This window comes from Centruroides vittatus, unplaced genomic scaffold (assembly GCF_030686945.1).
Source record: "Centruroides vittatus isolate TY-2023 unplaced genomic scaffold, ASM3068694v2 contig_3084, whole genome shotgun sequence".
NCBI classification, from domain to species: domain Eukaryota; kingdom Metazoa; phylum Arthropoda; class Arachnida; order Scorpiones; family Buthidae; genus Centruroides; species Centruroides vittatus.
Window position 1 is genome coordinate 657,913 of NW_027121983.1, and position 22,558 is coordinate 680,470.

The following is a 22,558-nucleotide window of genomic DNA, read 5'->3' on the forward strand; positions in this document are numbered from 1 at the left end:
CAAAAGGTTTTTCTATGTAAAAGATGGGAAGAGAGTAAAAGTTTTGAAATAGTTAAATGATTTTTATATTTGGATGTAATTGTCAGGTTTGTAATTGCATGTGCATCTGCAGACTTAAAGGTATTTGCAGCAATCATCAGAAATAAAAAAGAAACAAACAATACCAGGAAACTATAGAACAACGTTGTTAATTGTTTTCACAAAACTTTCCTCAGATATAAGAATTTAAAATTATACTTTAATTTGCCATTTAATAAAAAGGATTGGAACTAACGTTTGTTTAAATCTGAAATCTTACTTCTACAACAATGAAGACCGAAATTGTTCTATTGGTGTTATTTCTATTCGTAATATTATGCAAATCAAACGAAGTTACTGAAAGAGAGACAGTAAGTAGTAAAGAAAAAATGGATTCGAACGAATTAGATAAAACAGTAAAAATTCTGAATTTAGCAGAAAAAAATTTGAGAAATTTGACAAAATTTGTGGTCAAATTCGCTCTTCCGTATCTAATGAAACTTTCCGAAGAAACGAATTTAACGTCGTCATGTGTTAAGAGTGGAGTCATGTTTATGAAAGATTTAACACAGTTGAAGGAATGGCCATTACAAAGTAAGAACTTATTGCTTATACTTTGATTGTTATAAATAGAATTACTTAAAATTTATGTACTTATTTAGTTGAATACAAAATGCATACAATGAAAGGCTTGAAAAATAAGAAATAATACAATTTCAATAAATTTAAAAAAAAGCTATATTAGTGGTGGTATTTTTCGAGAATGGGGGTGTCTGGTATGATTGGAGCTTCCCCAGCACATAGTGATTAAATTTTACATTTGATTATGTTTAGAGAGTTTCGTGAGGTTGGTATAGAAAAGGCAAAATATGATTAAAATTCATTGTCATCGGACTTAGGAATCTCCTTATAGTTTTCGCTTTCTTCCTTAACCCTCGGGGTGCCTGGTGCGGTCTAAGAGGCCCGAGTCATTTTCAAAAGTTCATAACTATTTTAATATTTGCGTTAGCAACTTAAGGTTATTAGTAGCTTCAGTTCTCTTCATGCCCTTGCGATCCCCACAAAAATTTATAGTTTATCGCGCGATATCCCGCGAACAAGACGTGCAACGCAGCGCGCCCCCACCGGGCGCGCGGCGTTGCAAAATTGTAAATAATATTTTTTTGTAAAATTCGTATTTTTTGTGTTTGTTTGATTTTTAACACGTTTACGTTGTCAGTAGATAAACGTTTAAGCAGCTACTGAAAGCCTGTAAAGAATTATCCAGATTTATTTGCATGGAACATGCGAAATTACTATGGGAAAAATGCCTGAATTTTCAATTTCAAATTTTAACTGAAGAAGATTAATTTTTATGCTTTAACAGATAGATATATTATGTGCCATTAAAATGAAGCCAAAATACTTAAATTATAATGAGAGTACCTCATGATTTCTAGAAAAACAAAATTAATATTTTTGTTACAACAAAAAAAGTTAACGTTTTTTATTATGTAGTCGTGTGAATAAATATTTCACATAAATCAATGATTGTTTTATTCTAAAGATGTCTTAATAACCCTATTAATATATATATATATATATATATTAACATAATATTGGAATTATCTTTACAAGCCATATAATGTAGTGTTTTATTTTGGGGTCTGTGGGACCCCACCTGGCGCTCGTAGGAAATTTCTTCACCAGGCACCCCGAAGGTTAACTTATTTAATAAGTCATCCACATTTTTTATACTGTACTGAGAAACTTCTAATAAATTTAATTTATCCTTTAAATATTTTTCTAAATTATAATATACGTAATTTTTAACATCTATTAATGGTCTATATTTAGTACGATTTTTATGTGTTTTTACCCTTATATCGAATTTCTGTGTTCTGTTTTCTTCTCTTTTTGTGTATTTGATGTCTTCTTCTGTTACATACTGTTGTATTTTTAAATTTTTTAATTCCTTTTCTAATGATTTTATTAGACCATTTACTGGATCTTTGTTGAACTGTTTATAACATCCTTTGTGTATTAATTCCTTAATAACTTTATCATATAACTTAGTCCAATCCTTTATTTAATGTTCTTCTGACAGGTTCTGGTATCTCTACAACTGTCATTTTTAATATTAACTTTCTTTCGTATTCTTCTTTTTCTTTTAAGGTAAGATATGCTATTTTTAAACCAATTTATTATATTTATTTAAGAAAAACTTACAGGAATTGTCCTTCTGTTCTTGTTTCTGTGTCTGTTCTGTAGCCAAAATTTTCACTTCTTGTTTCTTCTTTATTTCTTTTGTTTTTCCTTTGTAATGCCTTTAATTTGTATTTTTTATAATATATATTAAATTTTATTATTAATTAATTTATTTTTTCTAAATGTCGTTGTAAATTTTTGCTGATACTCATTGGTAAACTCAACGTTGGTAATTTTATGGCTTCTATTTTACATTTCTGTAAATACCATATTTCTGTTTTTAAATTTGTTATTTCTTCAGCTGTATTCCCCATTCTCTGCGCTCTCAAATTTTCCAGAAATTCGGCAATAGATTATTAAATAATGTTTAATTATTACGCCTTTGTGTCCTTTCTATCTTAATTTAAATTTAATTTGTATACTAGTACTTTTTTATATATTAACAAGACTTATACTGGAAAATATGGATGCAGATATTTAGTCTTCCAGATTTAATTGAAAATGTAAAGAAGTTCAGGAATACAAAATTTGTAAGAATTTTTAATTTATTGTCGGGAAATGATTGTGTTTTAATTGATTTTAGTTATAATTATTCCAAGAAATGTTTTTATTGTTAATTGTAGAAAGTGTCGTTTAAAGGCCTGCTGAGGAGAAACGAACAAGTCTGAAACACAAGTTTAAAGTGTATGTGTTCATATGAACTACATAAAAAACATTATTTTTGATCTGTAAGACTAAATATCTGCATTCATATTTTCCAGTATAATAAGTCCTGTTAACATATAAAAAGTACTAGTATACAAATTAAATTTAAATTAAGATAGAAAGGACACAAGGGCATAATAATTAATGTGTAAAGGCGCACTGATAATCTATTGCACTAAAATCTGTACGAATAACTTTTGTTGATTGCGTTGAATTTTCGCTCTGAGGTATAGTTATGGAAGTAGGAGTTTTGTTTTAATATACAAAAACATAATCATAAAGTAAATAAGTATTTTGCAGAGAAAGTTCGAGTAATTTGAGATTAAATATTTTTGTTTTCAATCACTTATCTGTTTACTGATTTATACCTACCTAACAATAAAAATTAATTACGAAAGTATATTTGAAATTATTATTTTTTCTTTCTTTTCAATCCAAGCAAATAATTTTTCTGTTTCGCATATCGACACATTCTCAGTACAATGTGATAACAAATCATGTAAGCGCCTATCTCATCGTGTTCTTTACATGGATATTGCAGTGCCTTGTTACATAAAATATTTTTTCTGCAGTCTTCCTTAGCTCATACTTCTTCACAATGTTTTTCAATAATGGCAGTCGTCAGTCATAAGGTGATTAATTATTCATTTATAATTATTTATTCAAAACTACAATTTCGTGTTTGTAGCCAAACTTGTAGTTTTGAATAAATAATTATAAATGAATAATTAATCACCTTATGACTGTCGAAAAACATTGGTTAAAGATGCACAGACATTTTTGTCTGTTATTTAAAAATGCATCTGAATATAAGCTACAAATTAAGCTAGAAATATTCGTACAACTTTAATTAAACTTATTTCGTCAATTTTAAGGTGACTAGCGTTTAATTAATTAATAATTATTTTTTTTCTGCTGAGTGTAATTTAGATGTTCTATATTAATTAAACTCAAATTTCTACAGCATTTTCAATTAAGTTGGAAAATAGTAATGCATGTAGAAAATGCCTGAATGCAAACTTGACTGTAGATATTTTCTAATAAAAACTCTATGAGAAACTGACAGAGATACTGATTTGTTGTAATCATGTTCAAAACTAGAATCATCTAAGAAAAAGTGCGAATCCAGCTTTTTTTAATCTTAGTAATATGAGTGGCTTTTATTAAGTTGACTTTTCCACCGTCAAAAGTTGAATGATATTCTATCAGATCCAAAACTGGTTTATCTTCATTAATGATACATTTTTCATCTGAAGATGGTTATTTCAAAAGTAAATCATCAGCAATTGGTACAAGTGTATAAATGTTGGTTCTGCTGGATAGTTTTTTTCTCAAAAGCTTGACGAATTTTACTGAAATAGCGCTAGCATTAAAGTACATTAATCTAATTAATGCAGACTCCTTAATTTAGCTGATATGCTTACCTGAAGTGAATGTTGATCAATTTTCTTTGCTAAAACATATCTGCAATTGCAGTCGTATAAAAAGTATTGAAAGCAGATCCATAGCTGGCATGTAAGAATCTCGCAGATCCTGGTCTGTTCGGAGGGTCAAAAAGTTTTCTGCTAAAATTTTCTTGTTCTTAACATGTTTTTTCCAGGTGTTTATCATCTGAGGTTATCTATCAATAATCAACATATACTCAATTTTGTTAAATTATTAAAAGAAAACGATAAAAGTTACAAAAAACAAGTTCATTTGCACGTTCTCTGAATCTGATTGTTGGATTCAAGTAATATTGATATTACCTTTGCGCCCATAAAACTTAGTCCATCTGTAGTCGAGTTGCTAAATATTAAGAGGACAAATTAAACTAGTTTAAAAATATGTCGTAAATTACTTATACCATTTAAAGTTTACCAATTTTAAAAATAAATCATAAATAATATTATTCTTTGTTTATTCTAATAGAAATATACTAGGATAGAGAATTTAACTTTTATTCAAATAATTTTCAAAAAATTAATGTGATTAGGGATTAGTTTAGAATAAACTTTTAAGCATCCTGCTCTAGAATCCTGTGAAAGCAAAGCTTAATAAAGTTCTTATTTAATGATACTACAATTAAAACTGTAAATAAATAAGTTATTGTTAAAAAATATAGCATGTAAATAAGTTTATATATGAAAACTTTGACGACATGTAAATGATGTGTATTAAGAAGTTGATTCCTGACTGTTTTTACAAGATGATTGGTATAAGAAAATCCATTGTATGTCCGTAAACTCGAACGAGTTAAATGAAAATAAGTGATAGCGATTTGATACACTTTGGTGTATATTTTATTTTAACTATAATATTTTTAAATTTTTGAAAATAAATTTTTTTTGTAAATGAATTAAAAAATATTTTTTTTAAAGTGAATTTTCAGTTAAATTTACTTATAGTATACAAAATGGTGGCTCGTCTCTAACTCCAGGAAACAGAAGAGAAACAGTGGGGGGACGCGTTCTAACCTAACCTAACCGAGGCCGAATGGCCGAGCGGTGAAGGTGGCAGCCTACCGCTCTGGGGGACCCGGGATCGAATCCGAACGGGTTTTATATGCATCCATGAAAAAATTAAATTTTTCTGCAAAAGCTTTGCATATATGTAATATATATATTTTTGTTTTTAAATCGGTAAATATACAGAGTAACACCATAAAATCTTCTTCAGAGGATTTTCGTAAATTTTCTTCTGAATAATTTTTTTATTAATGCGGTTTTTTCAGGTTGTAAAGGTTCTGCAATTGCACAAGTACGTGGGTGTTTAAAATACATATCAATCAATTTTATCAACATTGGAAAATTTAGAAAATTTATAGTATTTTAATCCCGGACTTATCTCTTTGAACATTAATAAAGTTTTTTGGTCATTTTTATATAAGTTTTTTTCCATGTCTTCTGCACATCATTCAAACGAGCTTTTATAATCTGTTACATCACTAATTCTTCCATGCTCCTCGACATTTATAATAGCATATTTTTTTCTTTTCTATTCCAAATTTTTCTCACTTTAATGTAACGTAAAATAACTAGGAAATTGTTGGAAAAATCGAATGAAAAATAGATTTGTCGCAGCAATACATACATCCATAGCTTTGTACAAACAAGAAGAAACAGTACAGTGTTTACACTCAGAATAATATTAAAAAAACCGTACATCTTTGTTTTTTATTTATATAATAATAAAATATAAAATACTATTACTACAAATTTATAGTAATTTATACAAAATACCAACCAATCGTGTTTGTTAAAAACAAACGACCAATCTTATTTCTTAATAACTAACAACTAATCGCGTTTCTTACAATGTAGAATACAAACACATTGTTTGGAAAATTTGTGATATTCGTAACATTCTTTATAGAAAAATTAAATAAATTCCAAGAAGAAAATTAAAAAATATACCCTGAATGGTATCAGAGCTTTACAAAAAAAATCTAATAATAAAAACTAAATTTATTCCAAGTGTATCGAATCACTCCTACTAGAATGTAGTTATTCTTACTTTTGTTAGACATTTGGACCAATTTATTTACAAAATCGCTGTATCTAAATCCGAAGTCGTAAATGTTGTTACTGCAATCGTGACTGACGTATTATTTTTGGATGATTCTGTAGAAGAGTTTCAAAGTTATATTATTTTAGAAGCCTTAGAAAATAATTTGGACAATTGATGAATGTCACATTTTCATTAAAGCTTTAAATAATTCAGCACACAAATACATAAACTGAAAGAATTTTCACACTATAGTTTTTCACGCAGCCTGCAATCACAACTTACTTTTTACACATTGTTACTGTGGCTTCTCTGGTCCGGTTCATAATGCCAAAAGTTTTAGAAACTGTTTAAAAAACTTAGTGATTCTTTCTCATGAGATTATCATAGTGTAGAAGATGTTACTTATCCATTTATGTTTTCAGTAACGGTACGTTTTAAATATAATGGTCATCTAACTCCTCACATGCACATATTAAATAATGTTATTGAAAAGCAGAATTGTTGTTGAAAAAGTTATGCATTACTAAAAAAAATGCTTTAGATGATTAAAATATTTTGATGCAAATTAAACATCGATGTTACACTTCTACATATTATTAGCATGCGTTCATCATAATAGAACATACTTATACAAATACGTAATACATAATTTATTGAAAGGTTATTATACAAATGATAACCCTTCATTAAAATTATGTACTAGATATTTGTATAAGTATATTGTATTATATATTAAAAAGTTTAAATTCTAATTGATATATTTACAATATATTCTATTTCAGTGTTGGATTCTATGGGGAAACCTTCAGCTGGTATGTTAGGTCTAACTCCGTGGATCAGGGGCGATTATGATCAATGTCTGAACATCGATAGCGGTCACAGTTCTAAACTCAAGAATTCTAAAAATATTAATGGAATGTATTGCTCAATCAAGTTAGAAGTTCCTAAAATAAACCCTGAAACTGCAGAATTAATTTTAAATTTTAAAAATAATACACTTCTTCACTTATTGGAAAATCTTGTTGTAAGTATACCAAATTCTTTAAACTACTTTTTATTTAAATTTAAAACTAATTAATGTTAACACTAATTCAATATTTTCTTAACCTACTTCCAATTTATTTATTATGTTCTGAAATATAAATAAAACCTTAGAATACTTCAAAAATCTAGTTTTATTATTTTACGACAACGCTACACTTAGGCGATCTGCTTAGGAAGATGCCTATCGGGAGGAATTTGTAAGGGTGACTGGCCTTAATTCAGGCATTACATACGTGGAGAAAACTCGGAAAACTTCACACAACCAGCCTGTCCTGGACAGGCGCGAGCCAGAACCGAAATACTGGTGTTCAGGAAACGAAACCACTTAGCCATTGGCAGGCCTGAGAGATTTAGGCATATGCTTGTTTATATAAAAGTCGATATTACTAAAAGGTGTGATATTCACATCGGTAAAAGTGATGTCGAGTAGTCGAGTAGTCTTAATTAAAAGGATAAGGTTACCTTTTCTTTTCTAATCTCTTTAAATCCCTGACCAAATTCCGAATTCATATTTACCACTATATACGTGAAATATGTTAAATCTATTGAAATATGATTCTGTTGATGTTTCTTCAACATAAAAAAATGTAGCAATGTGCCCTTGTCTAAGTCTGTAATACACAAACATAATTTTTGTTCAAAAGCAAGTACTCCTTCTAAAAGCAAAATAGCTGTACGTCCCTTCCATTGCAATTTCTTGTTTAGAGTGTTTAAGTATGAGGTACTGTCCGCCATAAAGTAAATTTTTTTGTAACCAATCGTGATTATTGAGCTCAACGCATTAAAAATCTTTTTGCTTTAAAAATATTTTCACTCTTTAAATGCAAGCAGACAATCTCATTAATATTTCTCCTGTGATAAGCTACCTTTCTTTATTGTGTAAAAGAAGATCAGAATATTGGCTATTGACTTCGTTAATTAGTTCACAAAATTGTAAATGATATATTAATTTTGCCATTATTTTGTTTATCCTTACAGTCTCAGAGGACAAGGCCTTGTCTATTATTTAAGCACTTATTTCTGTTTTATTTTTAATATCGCAAAAAGATACTCAGACAGTTTAAGAAAACAATCTTTCACAAAATCGCCATTTGTAAATGGCTCTCCCCGATTCACTATTTATAGAGCAGTAACAAAACTAGCAGCAACTGTATTGTTACTTGATTTTATCCAATTTTTTAAACTTTACTTGACATATAAAATATACAATTTTGTTAAATTTTAATCAGCTACGTAGGATTCTGTCCATTCACTTCTAAAAATTCTCTATTTTCTTCTTGTACTTTTGTCTTATTTTCAGCCATAATAAATGTTACTCTTAATACTAGAAGCAGCTTTTATTCAATATTTTTCTTTTGCACTCTGTAATATTTAATGGACTAAACATTAATAAATAAGAACAGTATAAAACTAATTATTTTGATTAATTCAAAAATATTTCGTAAATTCAGAAACCTAAATAACGCATTTGCCAATTTCACATTAAAAAGTTCCAATTGTTTCTAATGACAAAAAGTAACCAGACAAGGATATCAACCAATATATTTCATTACAAGTCTTAATGTATATGTTACCGGCCAAACTAGTTTGTCCTAGGCCGAACTGATTTAGAATTATTATTCAAGTATATTAATGGTTAAAATAAAATTATAAGGCAATTAATTGGATGAACAATATTTATTCAAACATAGTCTACTTAATTATAAAAAATTAAAGATTAATGTTATCCTAGGTATCGAAGGTGGTGGCTCGTTTTCGATTCCAGCAATCAGAAGACAGGGAACAGTGGGATGCACGTTCTAACCTAACCTAACGTATTCTAATAAATTACCATAATTATTAGCAACCAAATTATTAAAACAAATCAGGTTAGGTTAGAACGTGCATCCCACTGTTCCCTGTCTTCTGATTGCTGGAATCGGAGATGAGCCGCCATCTTCGATACCTAGGTAACATTAACCCACTCTGTAAAAATAAATAAAAGATTAAATATTTTATATGTTACACTAAGAAGCAGAAATAAGTTCATTTTTAATTTTAGTTTGACACTAAAAGTTATTTTTATTATTTCGTTCGAATTTTTGAAAATATTTTCGAAAGTTAATTACCTTTAAAAGTGCATGGCTTAATAAAAAGAATACAAACTGATAAGTACTGATTAGCTTATTTTTATTTTATAGTTTTGTACAAGTGTTGTGTCACTTCTAATCAATACCAACTAGTGTGTCCTAGGCCAAATTAGTTTTGCCTCACACGCGTAGGACAAACTAGTTTGGCCTGAAATCGGGTTCGGCCGTGAACACATATACAGTGGAACCTCATTTAATGAGCACCTCGCATAACGAGCAAAATAAATTGTGGAAATGACTCGTTCAGCTAGCATCATAGTGCCGCTTGTAATCATACATTTTTCCAAACTTGTGTTCACACATATTACGTATAAACATCAACAACCATACCCCGTTATATAATAAATACGCCAAACTATATACCAAATTCTTGGGCTACGTAAGTAAGGCTATAATTACATATTAGAAATCAATTAAATTGGCTAGAGGTAGGCAGTTATGCTTCCATTTCGTACCAATTCGATTTTAAATTAAATTACAGAAATGTCTAAATTAAAAACTAATTATTTAAATTATAAAATTTAATACGAGATAAAAACATAACTACCGACCTCTATCAAATTAATTAATTTCTAATATTTAATCATATTTTTTACATAGCCCAAGAATTTGGCCTATCATTTGGTATGTTTATCAAACAAATTATCTAATTTTTTTTTTTTGTTTTCTGCAAATCGAATTCGCATTTCTCGTTGGTTCATTCCGCGCTAGAAGAAAAGATGATGATGATGATTCACGCTCCTTAACAATGTTTATTGTATAACTTTCTTTGACTAAACATTAAACATATAATATTTGAATACTTTTTTCGGCGTGAAACGCATTATCGTATTTTACATTCATTTATATAGAAAAATTGTTTCGCTTAACGAGTGTTTCGCATTACGAGTAAGCCTCTGGAATGAATTATGCTCGTTAAGCTACGTTCCACTGTATATTTCGGGCAAAAGACCCTCTTTAGTACATGCTACGATAATAAAATAAAAATAGTACAACTACAGATTTAAAAAAATCTACATACTTTTACAGAATACATTTAAACGATATTAGCGCAATTATTCAAGATATTGCAGGTTTTAACAAGTAAAAAATTTTTAGAGTCCTGCCACAAATACATATTGTTTTTTGATATGTCATAACAAGCAAACATTAAAAAGATTAATAAGCAGGCTTAAAATGAATAAATATAAATGTGTTCTGACAGTTTATTAATTAATTATACTTTCTATCTGCAAAAGTTCCTCAACCTTAACACGAAATAAGAAAAAAGTAAACTTTTAAGAAATTTGCAGGATTTCCCGGGATGATGAAAAATTTCCCGGGATAAAAAAACAACTACTGAAATCCCGGCATCCAGTTTGAGAAACCCTAATACCAGTGACACGGCATTTTAAAAAAGCATACAGGTTGTGTTATTTGTCAACTCATACAACTATTATAAGAGCTGTTTCATCGGCGTACAACGGCGCAGTGTACAACATAATTTTCCTAAACAAACATGTATGTAATGTTAACCACATGAAAAATGCATATATTTTTCACATATTATTTCTTTTACAGAAACCAGTGTCAATATTAAATTTCTTAAAAGGTTTAAGTTTAAAACAATTAGAACTACGTTTCGATATTTGTATTCCAAGTGATTGTCACGAAGACGATTTAAGAAGTATTTTAAATTGGTGTAAGTATTCTCGTAACATGTGGTATCTTAAATACATAAATTAGTTTATTAATCACAAATATACCTTTTAGTGCTGGGTAGTGAACTATCAGCTAGAGTTGATTATTGCGAAGAGAAAAACCAGAAAGTTGTTTATTCCACTGCTCAAATAATATGTTTGTAAGTTATACTTTATGATTTATAAATTAGAATTTGCTTTAATAATTAAATTTAATGTAAATGTATGACAGCTTTGCACTAAGGTGTTGATCTTACCAGTGTTGGATTAAAAGTTTTACGCCCATGAAATAAATTTATAAATATTTCGTAGGTTGATACCTTGATCTCTTGGCCACACAGTCAAGTGTATTTTTAGTTCTATCTGCCATAATTGCATTTCATTCATAACTCTTACTGCTCCACAAAATACATTTTTTCACACTGATCGTGTGTTTAGACAAGCAAATAATAATGATAGAATATGATGAAAAACAGTTCTTGAGTTTGCTTTAACAAATTTTTTGAATTTTCTACATGGATTCAATCGCTAAGCCATTTTGTTGTTATTATTTTATAAACTGTTACTAAGAATACAAACGTATGGCAATTCAAAAAAATACCGTAAATTTCGGCGTATAAACGCAAAAAATTGACAAAACGGAAAATGACAACTTTGTGCAACCTGTAAACACGTGTACTGTATCTTACTCTTCAAAGTGGCATTAGAAACATGACACGTAATTACGGGGTTACCATAATTTCGAAATGATAATCCTGGCACTATTAGAAAAACAAAAACATGGGATATACATCAAAAAAATTTTAAATTTTTTATATTATGTATGGAAATATTAAATCATACAACAGTACATCTACCTAAAATTTTAAAATACAAAGTGCAGAAAGTAAATCAACTATTATTAAGATGAGAGCAATGGATAATAATTACACATCTTTTTAAATGAACACATTCTTGTGTAGGTTATGTTACCATCATTGAGAATCTCCATCACAAAGGTACGCATTTTAACCAAGTATAGCAGTGTTAACAGATTACTAAATGACATTAACTTATATTAAACTGTTTTCAAATTGAACTAACTTGTGTAAAACTCGTATTACAAAAACAATGCGAATTGTTTAAGAATAAAATCACTAAAAACATTTACACAAAAAGGAATTTGTTAGATCAATCCTTAATTCAAGTTTGAGATATACAAATAATTCACATCTTGCATACTGTGTCTGTGCTTTTGAAATTGACTTTTAAACAGAGATAGCTCGTGGGTTATCAGATGGAAATCAAGGTAATTAAAAGCAATTGCCAAATTATACTTTCGTTTTTCAACGATAAAGTTAATTGCATAATATTTCACGACGAAAATGTATTGAATTACAAAGAAATAAATAAGTATTTGATACCGCAGACACAAGCATTTTCAAGTGTTTCTCTGGTCATATAATATAAAGTTTTTAAATTTTCTTACAGGTCGTTCTTCGCTTTCTGCTCGAGTTGGGTTGTCCTCGCAACATTTGTCGAAACTTTGATGGAATTAGGCATTATCTCCTCAAGTGGTAAAAGAGGTAAATATCGAGAGTAAAATCGTAAGTATTACTTACAATTTATTCGTTTTATAATAGTATACAATTGTTTATTTTATTATAAAAGACGAAATAATATTTTTTATACATAGTAATGACGATGTTCAAACAGGATTCTGTGTAACTTTATTTCTGAATTTATTCTTTAAAAAAAATTACCTGAAATATCTATCTGATGTAAAGACCAACAACTACCGAATTATCGGGCTAGCAAATGGCTATAGAAATATTAATAATTAAAGTTAATTTGGTACTAAAGTTAGGCGTTAGGCGCCATCTCTTGCTAAATTTAATAATTAGAATTTTAATTAAATAATTTAAATAAATTTAGGCCTAACTGGAAGAAAAGAATCGGCACGAAGCGGGACTCGAACCCGCAACTTCTGTTATCCGTGCAGACACGTTACCAGTTACGCTACCCGGACGATGGACGTATGGTAATCTTATATCAACTAGAAGGGGACATCGGATTGAAGGTCCGGGTAGCGTAAGTGGTAACGTGTCTGCACGGATAACAGAAGTTGCGGGTTCGAGTCCCGCTTCGTACCGATTCTTTTCTTTCAGTTAGGCCTAAATTTATTTAAATTATTTAATTAAAATTCTAATTATTAAATTTAGCAAGAGATGGCGCCTAACGCCTAACTTTAGTACCAAATTAACTTTAATTATTAAATATTTCTATAGCCATTTGCTAGCCCGATAATTCGGCAGTTGTTGGTCTTTATATATAACGGGTTAGTTGTTGTTTATTTATCTATCTGATGTTTGAAGTTTATCGTGAATTATGAAAATCTTACTTGCATGAAGTAAAAGTGGCCATTCTAAATTTGGAAGTAAATGCATATTCACCGAATTACGATTCGCACTCAAGTATCTGTTCTAGGAAACATAAACTAAGCTAGACAAATAGAATTTGAAAGAAGATGTGTTAATAATAATACTGAAAAAACTATTGTTATTTTTTAGTTTTTTAATCTCAAATATTTTTGGAGATATATCACATTAAAGTATCTATTTTCAGTGAAATTAGTACACTAGAAATTTATTTCGAACATGTTTACTATATTTATTAACTTCCGATAATTTTTAATTATTTCTGAAAATTTTATCTATTACAACTAATTTTGAATATTTTTGTTATTTAGATACTGACAGAAGAGATTTAATCTCGGTTTCGTTGTATCTGTCAATTCGTAAACTACGTTCTCACTGTACAGGAAAAAGAACAGCTGCTTTCTGTGGAATTAAATTTCTTATAGTGTGCATAGTAGTTTTTGGGCACATTTCTATGACGCTTACTCATGAAACAGTAGGTAGGTTTTATGTGTCGCTTCTTTTTGACTTATTTTGAAACTTGCTTAGTAAATACAGAATACTTTAAGAAAATATTAAAAATTGATTTGAATAAAAGCGTAGTTATTGAAGAAAGGCAGCAGAACTGCATTGTTTATATCCATAACTGTGTTGGGAGTTTTCACCATGCAGCCAATAGGTAATTACCCTAAACACCGATGAAGTATAAGTATAACTATAACATGATTATTTTCATTTACTTTATCTACTTTAATATAATAATTTAGTTTACTATAGTGTCCCCAATAGGTATTTTCTTCTTATCTGTACTTTCTGGGTGCTCTGCAATATGAAATTGTACGGATGACTACACAGATGACAACATGCCATTACAAAAAGTATAGTAAATTACTGTACTTCGCTTTTCTATTGACTTAATTCTGTATAAAATCTGTTCATATTGCAAGCACATTTATATATTTTCAAAAAAATACGCAATGTACCTAAAAGTGCAATAAAAGTATTTGAATTATATTATTTAATTAATAAATACAGGAAAGTACGAAAATTCTAATTAAAAATAAAAACTGACTTATACCAGGATCCACTAATGTACGAGATATTTTGTATGATCGACAGGGTTGGAAAAAATGATCGCATAAGCTGAAGAAATGTTAAGTAAAAAGAGTTGATAGCTCTGTGAAAGAGAAATGAAAAATATTAACACTGCTCTGTCTACACACCAGTAAAAAAAATATTATTGATTTACGTTGGAAAAATCGTCGTTAACACAAGAATATTTATTTCCTGATTTAAATTGGTTTTAATTAAAAATATTATTTTTAGAAAAATACAAGAATATTCCAGAGTTGGTTGATTATATTCCCGTGGAAATAGCTATTGCTTGTCCGGCGATGATAGAGATTTTTTTCTTTATAAGGTAAATACGTTCAAATTTTTTTTCACTGAAATTAATACTTCAATACTAGTTTCTATTTTTTTATAAAATCATGTAAATTGTTTAATTTTATATATGACATTATAATTATACGAAAACTTATATTTAGTGTGATATTTACGTAATGGTGTCTAAATATACGTCAAAACTGTTTATGACGAATTTTAAACTTTCGAAAAGTTTGATAAATTTTTTCAAATACTGAATTAATCTAAGAGATTCTTACGACAATTTGAATTTGGTAGAAACGTCAACGAAGGGCAAATGCTGTTTTTTGATGATATTATATAATAATATAAGTTTTAATAGTCGTTACGCTTAAACAAAGCAAGTTTTGACGCAACGAAATGGTCCATCTAAATTATTTTCCGAGTTGTAAGCAGAAGCTTCATTGTAGAAGGCACCATTATTATTGACTATATTCTGCATTATAAATAATTTTATACGGCAGAATTCAATAAGACATTAATTTATTATTAGTATTTACTTATAAATTTGATTAAAATAATTACACTTTGAATAACCAGAAGGTTTTCTAACAATTTTCAGTGCTTTTCTTCTATCGTATTCTTCTCAGAACAGTATAAAATCTGTAAAGGATATTTTCGTCTATTTGACAACGAGAATAATCAAGTAAGAAAATTTTATATTTATTTCAAAATTTAATAATTATTTATATATATTGATAATTTTTTGAAATGTATAATGCTGTAAAAGTTGAAAATACTTTGTTTTAAACTCAGAATTCACTCAGACTTGAAAAAGGGGACGGCGTCACGTTGTATAACCGATTTTTATCAAACTTTATTCTATAGTGAATTTCTGATAATATCTATGTTTTTTAATTATGAAACTGCAATTTATACTTTATTCTAGGTACTGCACGTCATTATCAAACATAGACGCTACAGTACCCTTTATGTTTGATGTTGGCGTGCAGTTTTTAGGTTGGAAGACCGTAGTCCACCAAAGGGTCTGAAAAAAACCTGCGTTTAGGGAACACCAATAATTGAGTGCCGCCACGAATGGCTAAGTGTAGAACTTAGTGCCAAGTGGCTGATAGTAGGAAGACATATATCTACTTAATATTAATAAAACTGAATACGAGCGCGAATCTTAATATCACTTAACAGCTAGACAGACAGCGCGAAAAGCAAACGAACACAATGACAAACTAGATGAGACTAACGGACAACAAAAACAAACGAGTAGGAGCCCAAAAAATTATTTATTTATTTATTTTCTTATTTATTTATTTTTTTGAAACGTTAACTTACTAACTAAACTAACCTACCATAACCTAGGGCAAACCTAATCAGACGACTAAAGCTAACAAACCCTAATCTAATTTATCCTAACCTATCATATCCTAACGAGAAATCAAGCTGAGAGTCCCTAACCTAATTTACAACTAAGACTAAATTAAATTAACCAAATTTGAACTGAAAAGAAAATAAAAAATAAAAATTAAAATACAAAGTTGAAAAGCAGAAACAAGCAAGAGAAAGCTAATTGCCATTTTTGTCCCCGGAGTGAGTGCTCTTAAGAGCCCCACTAAGACATATGAATGCGAGTAGATGATGAAACATTGTATACGTGTGAATGAGTTGGTACGGGTTGCAAGGACAGTTGTTCCGTTCAAGAATAGCAGCTTTCATTAAACTATCCCTAATGTGATAGTTTTTAGCTGCAATAGGTACAAAGTGAAGTAGTGTTTGGTCCTCAATCGTATAGCGGATTGTTCCCCAGATTAAATCCTTGCAAGTATTGTTTAAAGTTGCAATGTCCTGTAAGTAGCTGAGTCAGGGTGTAACTAGGGTAGAAGTGGCAAATAATCCCAATACTGCCAACCTTGGGGATGAGAGTGTAGGTGAGTTTACCAGTGGTGTCATGGTCCCAGCTGTCTTACAAGAGAATGAAGATTAGTTTCTTGATGTGATTGTTGATGTACGAGGTAGGAATGCAACTGAAAGTACTAGTGACTGAAGACTTTGCATCTTGTTTGGCAAGATGGTCAGCAGTTTCGTTGCCGAAAATCTCCGCATGACCTGGGACCCATTAGAAATCTATTCTGATGATGTTGTCTAAGTGCCGAAGAATGTGGTGTATGAGATGGATGAGTTTTAAGCCGCTATCAGACTTCGCAATTCTGTTTAAGGCTGCCCTACTGTTAAAATAAATGCGCTAGTGTGAATAGTGTCTTTTATGTTTCCTACGCCTAATGTGACGGTCATATAAATATGCTTACGCCTCTGCTATTGAGCAGTGTGTGCCTAGACAGAAGGAAGAGTTTTGAAGCTCGGGACCTAAGTCGGAGTAAACTACAAAACTACTTCGAACTGTCAGTGTAAAGCCTAAACATGGGACGATCACCTAGATCATCGAAGTAAACGTCAGGGGCAAGCTGATGGGAGGGCTGGTAGTCGTAAGTCAGAAGGGTATTTTTGTCGATGCTGAATTTTTTGATATCATCGATCAAGGTTAAACTGGGGGTGAAACTGGATTCAAATTTAGGGGGATTTTCCCAATACACAAACCCGGTGCAAAATTTCAGACATTTTCGGTTAAAAGCACAGAAGATGAGCTTCAAATAAGACAAACAACGTCAGGCTATATACACACAGTAACATGTATACATACAAAAATTTCTTCCGATATTTGTTTTTGTTTTGCATTTCTCGACGTTTCAAGGTGTCCAAAGTCCAAAAATGTAGAGGGAGTTATATTTTGACTAATATGCATATATAACAAGGAAAGTAAAGAGCAGTTTGATTTTTAACTTTAATTTTCCAATTGCACTTAGTTTACAGCATCAATTTATATTTAAAACCTAAAATCCATTTTAGTTAATTAAAATATTCTATAATAGGAGTAAGAAAGCACATAACATTGATACAAATATTTAATATTGATATTTTAAGTGCATACATTTGAAATATAAATAAGAGTAAAGATTACTTGCAATGATGAACAATTCTCACATGCTGTATTTACTGTCATCTCTTGTGTCAAATGATGCTTTACTTATAAAATTATTATACATGCGATTATTTATTGAGATATTTACTGTAATGATTCACAACTGATTAAGTATAAATTATCTTTTATTCAAATACCTCTTTTAAATACAGATATGTTTTTATTACTATGTATACTATTCAGAAAATTTTAATAGATTTGAAAGGTAGAGACAGACTTAACAGTTACAAAAAATCGTCTCGATTTATTTAAACTACAAAAATGTTCTTGATGTATTTGCAGCTCTCCTGTTTTTAAAATTTAGAGTTTGTGATCTTCGTTTCCAGAATCACTATTTTTCAGTTCTTGAAGATCGTTGTTGGTAAGGCTCTCACCAGAAATCTGCAGTAATTCCAAAATATTCTGCTTGTCTACATTTCCTATTCCTGCGGTATCGACTAGGTTGACAATTTGGTCAATCTAACGATACAGCGATAGGCTCTCCTCGTTGAGAATTCTTGGATATCTTCAGCCATAACTTATTCCATACTCCTTTCATGCATTTATCAGTTGATTCTTGTCAAGCCAAGTCAATAAGCCAAGTCAATATTGCCTATCGCATCCGTGATGTTATATTTTTTTCCAAAATTTCAGCAAACAAACGTAGATTTAAAAAAAGTATAGCGCTACGACGAATTGCCACCTTTTGCTTATTGGTTTATGTTTGGGAATAATTGTGTTATATACGAAACTGTGAAATGCCGCGATAATTTGAATCGGCGTAAATGTTGAGCTTGTATTTAGGTTTCCTTATATCCGAATCAGCGTTAATCGAGATAGCGTTAAACGAGGTCATACTGTATTTAGAAAAATACGGTGTTTCTTTATAGTTACGGTACCGTGTAATTTAATAATGAAATAAATCAGATAATAAATTGACATGTTTCAACTAATGTTAATTGAAAATATTAACGGATTGAAATCACAAAATTTAATTTTTATTCAGAAAGTCAAACGTTTAAAAACTTTTTACAAATATTTGACATATTTAATGCATTAAAATGCGCTTTGTTGTGTATACAAAATGCTATTATCATCGAAGAACCAGAGTATTTTCGCGATTAGTTGTTCTATCGCAAAATGCTATTAGCAAAAGAAACAGTTTTATTATATACGTCATTCCGACGACAATGATAAGCTCTATCGTCCCTAGACATTTAATTTATGAATTTAAGCAACGTAAAAAGGAACCATTTTCGAAGCATCAGTCAAATGGTCTGCAAACACGTGTTGTTTATTTCGCGGGCTTTGAATGCTTTTCGGAATGTTAATTTCTTTAAACAAACTGTTTTCATGAATCGATTACTAGAATATTATCTGCATTATGTATTTTACCTATTCATATATATATGCAACAGCACTTCTATATAACAATTTTTATATTTTTAAGATAAGATTTATTGACTATCTCTGAAACTTATACTGACCCTTTATGGTCAATTTCGATGTTGTTGGAAAATTTTGATTAGCGGTTGAGTGGTTTTCATATAGTATACAATAATATTTTTCAAAATTCTTATTCTCTGTATCACTTCTTGACCCTTGCTTATACAACATTGAAAACTACATTCTGTCCAGCAATGCGTGGATCGGTTTGCTGGGATTCGGCCACAAAACACATGGGCAATAGCCGTTTTCGTCCTGCATTGACTTTCTATGCGCCTTTTTTTATGTGTTGTATACCAGAACTAAACGTGAAATATTCCACCTGGCCAGCCTAACTAGAGTATGCCATGACGTTAGACATGAACCTGCGAGTAACTACCACTTGTTGCTAGCCACCACCAGTTATCCATTCAGCTACATGTAGGCCTCGAGCAATTTGTTCTAGTAATGATGGTTGTAATTTTAATAAGCTTAATTATGATTTCAGAAATTCACTACTGCAAAACTTATTAATGTAGTTTTATTTGATGAAGATTTTTGGATTAATTTATTCAGCATACAATTTTCTCTTGCAGATTAACGGTGGCAGTATTTTGTCTTATAGCAACAACGATTATTTTACCTCTTCTAGGAGATGGTCCTCATTGGAATGACCTATTAAACGATGTACACGAAATTGTAAAGAATTGGCCCAAATATGTTTTTCATTACAATAATTTCATAGAACACAATGAGGCATTTTCCATTGTAAGAATAAAAATATTATGCATTCTATAGTATTTTAAAATATATAATTTATTAACTAAATATTATTTACATTTACAGAGATTTCAACATTTATGGTTTATAAGCGCCTTGTTTCAGCTAATTCTTGTGGCTATACCTTTACTCTACATAAACAATAGGTATGTTTTTCGTTTTTATTTTTAATTTTGACACTTTCTAATAGTGGCTTTTTAATAGTCTTCATTTTCTGTTCGAACTTAATTTATAAAATAATGATAATATCTAAATATTTTATATATACGAGGGCTGTTCGGAAAGTTCGCGGCCTTGCCTATATGCGGCGCTGCAATCAATTTAATTTTTGGCGGGAATTATTCAGATATCGTTACTAAAGATACAATAGTAATTTCCGCTTGATTTGTCGTAAAGTTTTGCCACGACCGCTTAGCAGATAGTTAGTGCGCAAGTGCTTTGTCAAAAATGAAGAAGATGGAGACTCGTGCGGTCATAAAATACCTGACGAAAAAAGGGTTGACCCCATCTCAAATCAAAGCTGACATGGATGAAGTTTTGGGAGAGTCTACTCCTTCGTACACCATTGTGAAAGAATGGACAGCCCTTTTTAAATCTGGCAGAGAGAGTGTGGAAGATGACCCTCGCAGCGGACGGCCGTCAACTGCTGTCACTGAAGAAAATATCGACAAAGTTCACGATTTTGTGTTAGCAGATCGCCGTTTGAAAACGCGTGAGATAGCTGAGACAACAGGCATCTCTGTCGACCGAGTGCACCACATCTTAACCGAAAATTTGGGTATGACGAAGGTCTCAGCAAGGTTGTTGCCGCATCTGCTGACCGCCGAGCAAAATTGGGTTCGCACTTTGATGTCAAAGGAGTGTTTGGACTTCTACCAGAAAAATCCACAGAATTTCTTGCATTGGTTTGTGACTACTTATGAAATGTGGATCCATTACTACACTCCTGAAACAAAATAACAGTCGAAGCAGTGGAAACACCACAGTTCGCCACCACCAAAGAATGCAAACACAGTTCTATCAGCGGGGAAAGTGATAGCCTTGGTTTTTTGGGATGCTATAGGCATCAGTTTATTGACTACCTAGAAAGAGGAAAGACCATTAATGCTGTCTATTACTGTGAACTTTTGGAAAAACTGAAGAAAGAAATCGAAGAAAAGTAGCAACACTTGAAGAAGAAAAGGGGTTTTGTTCCACCACGATAATGTACCTGCACATTCCGCCAGAATCTCCGAACAAAAGATAAACGAACTTCGCTTCCAATTAGTTCCACATCCACCGTACTCACCTGATTTGGCCCCCAGTAACTTTCACCTTTTTTCAAATCGAAAAAAAATTTTTGGCTGGAAAGAGATTCCACTCACATGACGAAGTCATCTCTGAAGTGAATGAGTATTTTGCACACCTTGACAAATCGACCTATTGTGATGGCATAAAAAAGCTAGAACATCTCTGGAATAAGTGCATTGCTAACAAAGGAAACTATATTGAAAAATAAAAAAGTTTTAACATTATTTTGTTTGTTGTTCTATTTGAGGCCGCAAACTTTCCGAACAGCCCTCGTATTTTATTTAGCATTTATTTACTATTATTTTTGGTAAAGTTTTCATTTAAAAATTCGCTTTTAATAATTTGAGAATTTGGAGAAAAACTTATACCTTGTAATATAATGAAAAATCTGTTTGTCGCTCACGCGATTTCTTTGTTATCAAAAGTTTTCTTCATATGATTAGACTGTAACTACTTGTGTTCTATATTACACTTCAATTTTCACCTATAACAATACTTTTGTTTAATCTTTACAGAGAAAGTTCGATTGAAGTATTCATTGGCGGTGTTTACGATAACAATTTTTGGTATTCACTGTATTATTGGCAAAATTGTTTATACGGAAATAGTCAGTATATATATATATATAACATAAACCAACACCTTAATGTTCGCTGACAGATTTTTTAATGTAACAAACGTTTTCGATCTCTAATGACCCTTATAAATATAAGTTAGCGGCATTTAGAGCTTTGATTAGAAGGGCCTTTATATACTGTGAAAATGTGATAGACCGAGTTACGGAGATAGAAAGAATTATACGGAGAGCAGGAACATTAGGTTATAAGAGGAAAGTTATCGAGGGAATTATTAGAAAATTTGAGACCAGTAGTGATAAAGACACTAGACAAGGGCCTTATAGGTACACGAAATTTACGTTCAATAAATACCTAGGAGGGATTATGAAAGAAATAGCAAGCATGAAGGATGCAAGGGTGATCTTAAAAAGGGCTCCGAATTTGTATAAAATACTTAGAAACG

At 30.5% G+C, this 22,558-nt stretch overlaps 2 protein-coding genes across 2 annotated transcripts; both read left to right on the forward strand.

Moving 5' to 3' along the window:
• The first annotated feature begins 407 nt into the window (after window positions 1-407).
• On the forward strand, window positions 408-16,064 carry LOC136973081 (nose resistant to fluoxetine protein 6-like). Its single transcript, XM_067267769.1, has 8 exons — window positions 408-612; window positions 7,182-7,423; window positions 11,133-11,253; window positions 11,325-11,412; window positions 12,722-12,816; window positions 13,980-14,147; window positions 14,974-15,067; window positions 15,962-16,064. Exons 1-8 carry the CDS (start codon window positions 408-410, stop codon window positions 16,062-16,064), a joined length of 1,116 nt encoding a protein of 371 aa, XP_067123870.1.
• A 4,631-nt stretch (window positions 16,065-20,695) lies between these two features.
• Window positions 20,696-21,208, forward strand: LOC136973082 (protein GVQW3-like). The gene has a single exon (XM_067267770.1). The coding sequence runs from the start codon at window positions 20,696-20,698 to the stop codon at window positions 21,206-21,208; it is 513 nt and encodes a 170-aa protein (XP_067123871.1).
• Window positions 21,209-22,558: the final 1,350 nt, after the last annotated feature.